General features: G+C 39.7%; 1 protein-coding gene across 1 annotated transcript; it reads right to left on the reverse strand.

The window, feature by feature from the left end:
- Positions 1 to 349: 349 nt before the first annotated feature.
- Positions 350 to 9066, reverse strand: uchl1 (ubiquitin carboxyl-terminal esterase L1 (ubiquitin thiolesterase)). Its single transcript, XM_070863257.1, has 9 exons — positions 8966 to 9066; positions 8864 to 8875; positions 8453 to 8581; positions 3856 to 4006; positions 3353 to 3438; positions 3212 to 3259; positions 1938 to 2007; positions 1229 to 1287; positions 350 to 870 (listed from the first exon to the last, which is right to left on the reverse strand). The coding sequence occupies exons 1-9, from the start codon at positions 8996 to 8998 to the stop codon at positions 784 to 786; spliced, it is 675 nt and encodes a 224-aa protein (XP_070719358.1). The 5' UTR covers positions 8999 to 9066; the 3' UTR covers positions 350 to 783.
- Between the last annotated feature and the right edge of the window lie 283 nt (positions 9067 to 9349).

Genomic DNA, 9349 nt, shown 5'->3' on the forward strand with positions numbered 1-9349 from the left:
CAAAGATCAATGCACTCACCTAAACCAGAGAGTGGACTGGAGGGAGGGGGTCAGTAGGAATAAGTGTGCACTAGGCCCATGCAGCAGAGCCTGGTCACCAATTGTCTTGGATCCCCTGGCCATTGGATCAAGACCGGTGTGGTAGCTGGTGTGCAATGGCCACTCCATGTTAAGAATTCACAGGCATGTTTTGGTCTTTAAAATGAAGTTCAGGACCTGGCCCGCATTGGCATCAGTCACCTTAGAACACTGGTGTCGAAGTAAGTCATCTTTGGCTTGGGGGTAGGGGGGGGGGACTGCTGAAGAGACTTCATTTAGAAAATGCATGAACACATTTGAATGTTGCTTCCAGTAATTTTATTAGATATTACAGTCAACACACTTGTTACAGGAATAGCTGTAAAAAGGCACAATGGAACCCAGCAAACTTTCCACAGATCCTGTAGCCAGTCTTCAATTTTCTAGGCAATGTTTGAGCATTAAACAGTTGATTTCCTACTGTGACCTGGTTGTAGTGCTAACACAAGATGGACACTCATGAAACAAATTTAGATTGCTTTAGAATACAACAAATTACAAACACAGGTAAATCAAAGACTGCACAAGATGTTGCAACACAATTAGTGCAGAAATGCCAACCATTAAACTTCCCTACAGCAAGTGTAAAAAGGCTGTGCTTTGCAAGTGCTCAAATACACAAAAGGTTACTCAAGCAAGCATTCAAAAGCTTTAGAACAGCTAGTTAAGCTGTGTTGTTGTGCTTGACATTTGGTTCCCCCACATTCAAGAGGCTTTGCAGAGGGCCACAGCAGTGAAGCGAACTTCTCCTTGATCACGTTGCATGAATTGTCTGCATATCTTCGCTGAATCCTACAAATGGTGATACCACATGAGAATTGGGTGCTAAAAGCCAGAATACTTAAAATCCACTGCTTTTCTCTCCCAGATATATCCAATAAGAGCTTAAGTTTTTAATTTCCCCCAAAATGTACCCACTTTTGCATGGCAGGTTTGACATCAGTCCTATGCAAAATGGAAGCAACAGGTTTCAAGCACTTAAGCGTTCTGTCCAATGTTAAGTATTCCAATAGGAATGCATAGTGATAAATAGCTGGTTAATCATGGCACTTTTATTTCATTAAAACCTAAAATTTAGCCATGTAGTCTGGGCATTTCACAGATTAGCTTTCAATAAACACATTACAATTAATGCATGCTTGAAACCAACCTGCAATAGGGAATCATTTGATGTTTCTCCTTGATCAATAGGGAATGGCATTCTTCCATCTGGAGAAAACAAAAACATGTTTATATTGGTGCAAGATACACTGCTGCTCAGGTAGGGGAAACATGCAAAGTAATCTAGCCCAAACAAGATTTGTACTTCAATTCCATCCTATTTGTACTGAATTGATGAATTAAACCATTTCAAGCATTAATGAATTGGGAAAAGAGACCCATGGGCTGTCCCCAGTGCTATCTTGGAAAAATCACCATTGGCTATTTAGCACTTGAGGAATATTTACACAAAAGTTTGGATTTGAGAGTGAGTCAGGGAAAATCAGCTCCAAAAAGGTTAACACAATTGTCATCTCACCTCTATGGCACAGGTTAGCTGAAATGCACAACTGGCTTGTAACTCACCCACCTACACCATAAGGTGCTGTATGGAAGTTTAAAAAAAATTTAAGTTGACTGTTGAATTTACTATAGTTAAATTTGCATTACTGGAAGTTGGTTTGTTTTGTAGCCAAATGACAATTCATGCATGAAACCAAGTCTTTCCTGCTGTCACTTCATTAGAGGCACTGGATTAGAGGACTGCAATCCCATGCATCTCCTAGTTACAAAACTCATAACATTGGAAAGATTTATTATGCCAATAGTCATAATGAAGTCCAAGTTTCAGAGGTACTATTGACTGAAAATAGAATTACCTAGTTCATAAAGGTGCCCATCTACACCAACAAAAGTGATAAAATGGAAGTTTGTACCATCTTCATGCACCTAAGAATATAAAAACAGATGCAGAAATAAGAACATTGACAATCTTACTGCATTTAGGTAGTGGAGATTTCACTTCAAAATGACTGGTCATAACATGTATAGTAATTTTCACAACCAACTGCAGTTACTCATCCATCCAGTTGAGTTTAAAAAAAGGTAGAGAGATTCTAGGCTTTTCCAGAAAGCTAGTCATCAGGCAAGGTATTTAATTTATTTATAGTGCCATGTCATCCATAGGAATGGCCAAATTTGGTTAGACCTTTCAACCATTGGCAATTCATCTAGGGCATCAAGTGGTGTTTTAGGCCCCAAAGCTGCAAGGGATGAAATTAGATATAGGACTAGATTGGATTGCTAATCAGGGCTCTTCAGGACATGTAAATTTCATGCAATACTTGCATGAGGGTGTGATGGGATTCAAGAACTGCTGCATCAAGCCTAGTTTGCAGTTTAATCCACCAAATATTCTTGGTTGGAATAAACAATAGTTTGGTGCATTGCCATTTCATGTAATCTGCATTAAAACAGTAGATATGATGAAAGTGAACATCTGACTTTAGCAACTTTCTAATACCTAGGGTGCTGCATTCAGATGGGCCATTAAAGCAAGGTTTTACCTTGATAAAGGCAAATAGGTACCATTCCCCATGAAAATGTTTATCCTCAACCACAAATCTACTAGTCATTGGCTTTGGTGTGAAAACTGACTGCAGCGTTTGCCTACAAGTAGCAACTACACAAAATAATTCACAGATGGAAAATACTTGGCACAGAAATGTCAATTTTTCCCCCAACTCATTTGCCAGGACCACTTATGAAATAGTTCATGCTTTAGCTAGTTAAACACAGGACCAAGAATTTGAGAATGTTATCCATACAACAAATGCAGGAGTAACCAGTTAAATTTTATGCAAATAATCATCAATCATGTGATGTACAGAGACCTCACCTGTGCATTATGGAACTGCAACTGATGCAAGAGTACACCCATTTCTCCCCCCAGAGAGATGCAGCTTAAAGTTATATAAATTCATACACAAATAGTGATGTGTAAGCATTTAGTTATAGAAACATTAGGAATTTGTCATTTTCTTACAGAATTGAAAGTTAGGTTGCAAGTATAAAATTAGTTTCTGGACAAATCTTGTGTATGCATGGTTAAAAAAGATATTCCAAGGACCATACTACAGCATAAATTTCTTACCAGACACTCTCCCTCCTCTGCTGTAGCATCGTGTGCTGCACGAATCTCCTGTAGAGAAAATATTTCAGACGTGAGTGAAAGTTCTCATTTCGAATTCAGAAATGTTAACCTGACAATGTACCAATGAGAGTTTCTTCCCACCTCATTTTGTTCCAATTGCTTGGCTCTTTCCTCTGCTGAGAGATCTGCAGTCTCATTAAGAAACTTCTTCAGTATTGAGCCTTCCACTGCAAGATGTAGGGCAAAAATTATTGCAAAAGGCAAGTATGAGCAACAATGAAGGCAGTCAGTTCATTGAATATCAAGATAAAACCAGTAAGTTCTAATGTGAGGCAGAACTTCAGAAAGTTTAACAAGGTGCTGTACATTTGGAAAATTCCACAATGTATCAAAATCATCTCACTAGTATAATTGTGATCAGAGTGCCTCATGTTCTGAAGTCTCATGCTCTGAATACACAATTAGGCAGTTAAATTAAGACTGCCGAGTAAGTATTTGGCAAATCTTGTTTTTCTTTGGGAAAGGCGGTCCTGCAGCCAGTCAGTAGTATGTGCCATTTTTTTCTATTTAGGAAAGTAGACTAGAAATGTATATTGCTGCAAAATTAAAGCCAAACATTGATTTGGGTAGCTGTTATCACTTACCAAAGTCAAGTTTATCCTGATTGTTGGCAACAGTGTGAACAAGCCCAACAGTTCCACAGGAATTTGAAATAGTCTGTCCCAGGAAGTAGATTTTTGAGTCAATACCCTTTCCACTCAGTTGTGATGTTTGCTGTTTTCTGTGAGATTCATGCTGTGGGGGTGGGTGGGCAGAAAAGAGAAAAGACTATATTGGTAAGAATTCCATGTATTTTATCCCCTGTAAAATAATAGAAACTAAGTAGGTCAAGAACCACTTATCTTTACTAGTCAATAAACTAGTGGCCCATTTGGAAAATCCATTCCTTGCAAAGGTTCAAATATTTAATTTTTTTAAGTAATCTGTAGAAGTGTACTATGGCAAGTAATCTGTAGGTGTATTGTGGCACATGATGCCAGTTGAGTTAGTCCACAAAAGCTACTTGCACAGTTGGCTATTTACATCGTGCACATTTGCCAAACAATTTGAGTCAATGAAATTGAAGTTAGGGAAGATTTAAATAAATAAAGGAACTACTAGGCATGTGGAAACTAGTTAAAGTGGGGTATCAAGTCAAATTTTTGTGACTCAGTTTTTCCAAGCAGAGGACTTTGAAATTAAAAAAAATTACAACCAATTGCTCAATACAATAATTGTTTGTCTAAACACTTCCTTTAAGCTTCTCCAACAGACTCCTAGTTTGGACAGATACTGGTTCTGAACAGTCAACTGCAGAGACACAAGGTATCAGGCTGCAATTGAAATCAACCACCAATTGAGTGTGTTATTCCTTCCCTCATCTTCAATACAACTTGCAGGGAATAGCTAGGTTACCTATGTGCATGGGAAGCACTAGTTGGCAGGCTGTAATTAGCAGGGTACCACAAGGATAAATGCTTGGGCCTCAGCTATTTATACTATATTAATGGCTTAGATGAAGGCACAGAGTGTAATGTATCCAACTTTGCTGAGACAAAGTAAGGTGAGGAGGATGATGCAGATGCAGATATAGACAGGTTGACAGAGGGGCAAGAATGTGGCAAATGGAATGCAATCTGGGGGGGGGGGGGGGGAGGAAGAAAGAGCTGCAGCATGAAGTTATCCACCGACAAGAAAAAAAAAAAAATTTTGGATGAAGACTGGGAAGTGTTTACACTCACACTTGGATGTCCTTGTACATCAAAAAGTTAACATGCAGATACAGCAAACAGTGTTAGCTTTTGTTAAAGGGATTAGATTTAGAGTACAAGAGCAAAGAAGTCTTACTACAATTATACAGGGCACTGGTGAAGCTACACCAGACTTGGAGTACTGTGTACAGTTCTGGCCTCCCAAGGAATGTGCCAGAGGGAGTGCAGCAGAGGTTCACTAGACTGGTTCCTGGGATGAAGGAGATGGCCCTCCAAGGAGATGGAATAGACTAGATCTATATTCCTTTGAGTTTGAGAATGCAAGGTGAACTTAAAATTAAAGGGGCTTGATAATTAATGTTGAGAAAATGTTTCTCCTGGCTCTGGAATCAAAGAGTCAGTCACAGATTAATGAGTAGGCCATTTAGCACAAGAAATTTATCCACCCAAATGGCCAACTCCAACTCCTATTTTTTGGTGGTGTTCTTAAAGCACTAGGTGTGGAATTTTTTTTTTTTTTTAAATAAACTAAAATCTGAAAACACCTTCCCGAACAAGTTGACTCCCAAGCAGCACAATGTGATCAGTGGTTAGCATACTACACTATAGGATGGCAAATTCCATCATTCCACCATTATGACACTTATGATCCCACCATAACTTAAGGCTATAGTATGCAAATGCATTAGTAACATTGACTCAAATAGCTTCTTGGAATTTTTCCTGCTGCAATAAGTGTACAGTAGTCATGATCAGAAAAAAAAAGCAATAGAACCAGATTATTCAGCTGCAACTTAATGGTTTCCATTTAAAAGTCAAATTGAGATTCAAATGCAGAGAAATGTGGATATTTGAAGTCCAGACCCAATGGAGGGGGAAGCATCTGAAATTGATGACAAGGATGTGCACTCAGTGGGCAGCAATGGCAAGTGCAGTTCCATCTCACCCAAGCCCCAGCAGCCTTTGAACTCCTAGCCAACATCTATTGTTTGTAACTAACTATCTTAAGGGAGCCAAGAAAAAGGTGCTCATTAGTCAGGATGCAGAGCAGGTTTCCTAGGGAAACTACAATTATGCCTCAGTCCAACCAGTTGTGCTCTAGATATGCTAGTGCAAATAACTGCCAGTCGAGCCCACATTGCCAATGAACATCTGCAATTTAGGATGGCATCTATTAAAGATTGCTACCATGCACCCTACTTGCATCATTTCTGAAGTGATGTGACACAAGCTAGTCATGTTACTGCTTTCTGCAATAGCAGCAGCTTTGAACCAATTTATGAAACTGAAAGTGGTTGGTTAACTTCCTTTGAGTGGCTTTAACCAACTAATCAAGTGGAATGACACTTCAACTGGTTACAATTTCAGAGTTATAGGCAGTTTATGGAGGATTGAGATTGTAGAGAGGTTACAGCCTTACTCATTGGAATTCAGATGAATAAGGGGTGATCTTATTGAAATGTATATTATGAGGGGGCTTGACAAAGTGGATGTTGCCACTGATGGGAGAGACTAGAACTAGAGGGCATGATCTTAGAATAAGAAGTCACCCATTTAAAACAGATGGAGAAATTTCTTAAAGCGTTGTAAATCTGGAATTCGCTGCCTCAGCTGTGGACGCTGGGACATTGTCTTAAATGTATGCAGATACAGGTTCTTAAACGATAAGGGGATAAGGGGTTATGGAGAGCAGGCAGGGAAGTGGAGCAGAGTCCATAATCAGATCAGATATGATCTTATTGAATGGCAGAGAAGGCTCAAGGGGCCATATGGCCTACTCCTGTTCTTAACTGGAGTATCAATTTTGAAGGGTCTACTGAATCCATACTTGGCAGTTCTCAACAGTAGGTAGCATGTGCACACCTCAAGGCAACATTTGGCACAGAACCAAGTCTCCAGGAATCAGCCAATAATACCACAATGACCAATTATTGAGTCAGTTATACAAGATACAGCCTTTTAGAAAGGCTATGGTCCACCATTTGATCAAATCCAGTTCTACTAAGACAGACCATCACTATTTACCCACTAGGGATCCCAGAAGCAGCATGGAGATCCACAAACCTAAAAAAAAAGTCAGTGGTACTTGAGGGCTTAAGGAACACATGCTGTCCCAATTTTGGGACTTTAAATGCCAAGTATTTGCCCAATTTCAAATCTCAGCTACATGATTTCCCCAATGTTTTATCAACTTTATAGCTCAAGTTTGCTCCATTATGTTGCAAAACACATTCTAATTAACTTCAGGAATGGAAAAAACGATAGTGCATGTTAAAAGATTCTAAAACCAAGTCACTAGCTACCACCTACAGGTTTGGATCATTATCACTGCTTAACAATTGAGGGACAAGCAGATTTAAAAAAAAAAAAATTGAAATAGCATTAGTGATGCCATTATTGATGAAACCTTCAAAGTACAAAACATGGATCAGAGTGTGAGAATCACTGTCCATCCACCAGAGTCCAGATTATGCCAAGTCTGGCTTTTTGAAATAGCTGTGAACACAAAAAGTTGGTGACAAGAGTAATAATCATTACTGTTGAATAAGTCTGGCTTTCTCATCAGACCAGAAGGGAGCAATTTCCTAACCTGCTTATTATTTGAAAAATAAACACTGACCTTGACACCACATTGCTACTTCTTTCCTCTGTGATAAAGCAGAATTTGATTCACAGATCAAAGTTCAATGGTATTTGGAATACTGAAATGTCCTTAGCTATCCATAAAACAGATCAATAATATAAAAAAAGTTAACCATTTGCATAGAGGAAAGTCAAGGTCAGTAAGGAGAATCATCTGCATCCAAATTTGATGTAGGCACAATTCATCCACATTTAGGAGATCCAACAAATGTAGGGCCTAGACAAAAGGGCCTTTACACCCCTTTAATTTTTTGAATTCTAGTTACACGAGTCAGCACATCACATGCTGGTGTGGTTATTGTATTAACAATGCATCGCTACTCAGCAGTCTCTAACCCCATTTCACAAACATTTTAGTACCATTCCAGAAGCTTCCCACCCTCCAATTAAAAGGACAAGACTGGATGAAAATGGTACCATTAATCACCTGAAGGAGAGATCAGTCACCCATAGGACCATTTAGCTAGAGATAGAGTTGTCAACAGACTAGAGTCCACTCACTTGACATCTTGCTTCAGTTACCCAGCTGTAATCAACTTGGTACTAAAATCAATTGAAAGCAAATGAACTACTGAGTGGATTTTTGCTGCCCCCTCGGTCACTGCAATATTGCAGCTGGCAGCACAATCTAGGAAGCCTTTGTTTCCTGTAAAGATCCCAAAGCCAAGCATGATTCAGCATCACACAATTCAGGCATAGAAAGAATCAGACTAACGTGGGATGCCAGGACGCAACACGTGTTTAATATTGCTAACTTCACAATTGAATATACCATACTAGGTTCGAGCACTTCTAGTACTGCAGATCGAGCTCAGCTTTCCCCAGTATATGCTGGACAGCGCCCTACCTGTTGACTGAGGGGAAACAGCAACATCAAAGCACACACTGGCGATGGCACCATGGAGAGGGATTCGTTTTCTAGACCCAAAACATCCACGAACTTCCAGCTCGATGCCACACCCAGACGAGACAAACACTATTAAAAAAGATCAAATTTAATTGAACCATAGAGTTATATAAAATCACATTTCTTAAATTGCCATGTCAGAAGCTGGTTCAATACTTCTACCAACATAATACAACCTTTACTGATGCATTAATAATGCAGAGGACTCCTGCATAACCACACCCTTAACCTATTTACGATGAAACGGAGCTAAGATTTATGAACCATTGCGTAGCTGATCTTAATGTAATCGGGACTATTCGAAGAAATATTTGTAGATAAAGAACCTCGGTGACTCTGTTGCGCACTTACTTTGTTCAGCATCTGAAACAAAAAGAGTAAACGTGGTTAAAATTCGCCAATAAAAAAATATCTAAAACACTGTTTAACAACACGACCAAAGAAGGCTACTACCTCGGGGTTGATTTCCATTGCTTTCCATTCCATTGTTGCCGCGGTTCCACCTCTCGCTGTAGCTATGTGAAGACAGGGATCAGCCTGTATCTCTCGTGCTGTGGAGAGGGCGAGTATGGCTAGCTCAAGCACTGGGCGGGGCTTTAATACCCACACCGGAGTGAATCCACTACCAGATAGGGGGGGACACAATCAGTCGTCTCATCAAATCACCACCGAACACCTGTACCTATTTCTTCCGTCAGATATCTTGGCTTAATAGGAACCAATGAGGAAGGATTTCAGTCAAGCCCTTTCTTCAAGGTAAACGCTGAACAAGATTACAATTAGCACAGTCCAAGTCTCCTGATCCATCTGGAACCCGCCAGCAAAGCACTTGACGAG

The sequence above is a fragment of the Pristiophorus japonicus genome, chromosome 2 (assembly GCF_044704955.1).
Source record: "Pristiophorus japonicus isolate sPriJap1 chromosome 2, sPriJap1.hap1, whole genome shotgun sequence".
NCBI classification, from domain to species: domain Eukaryota; kingdom Metazoa; phylum Chordata; class Chondrichthyes; family Pristiophoridae; genus Pristiophorus; species Pristiophorus japonicus.

Coding starts and splice junctions, on each gene's coding strand:
- uchl1 (XM_070863257.1), bottom strand. CDS start 8,998: ATGGAATGGAAAGCAATGGAAATCAACCCCGAG. Junction 3,260..3,352: donor AGCAATTGGAACAAAATGAG/GTGGGAAGAAAC, acceptor TTTTCTCTACAG/GAGATTCGTGCAGCACACGA. Junction 2,008..3,211: donor CAGAGGAGGGAGAGTGTCTG/GTAAGAAATTTA, acceptor TTATATTCTTAG/GTGCATGAAGATGGTACAAA.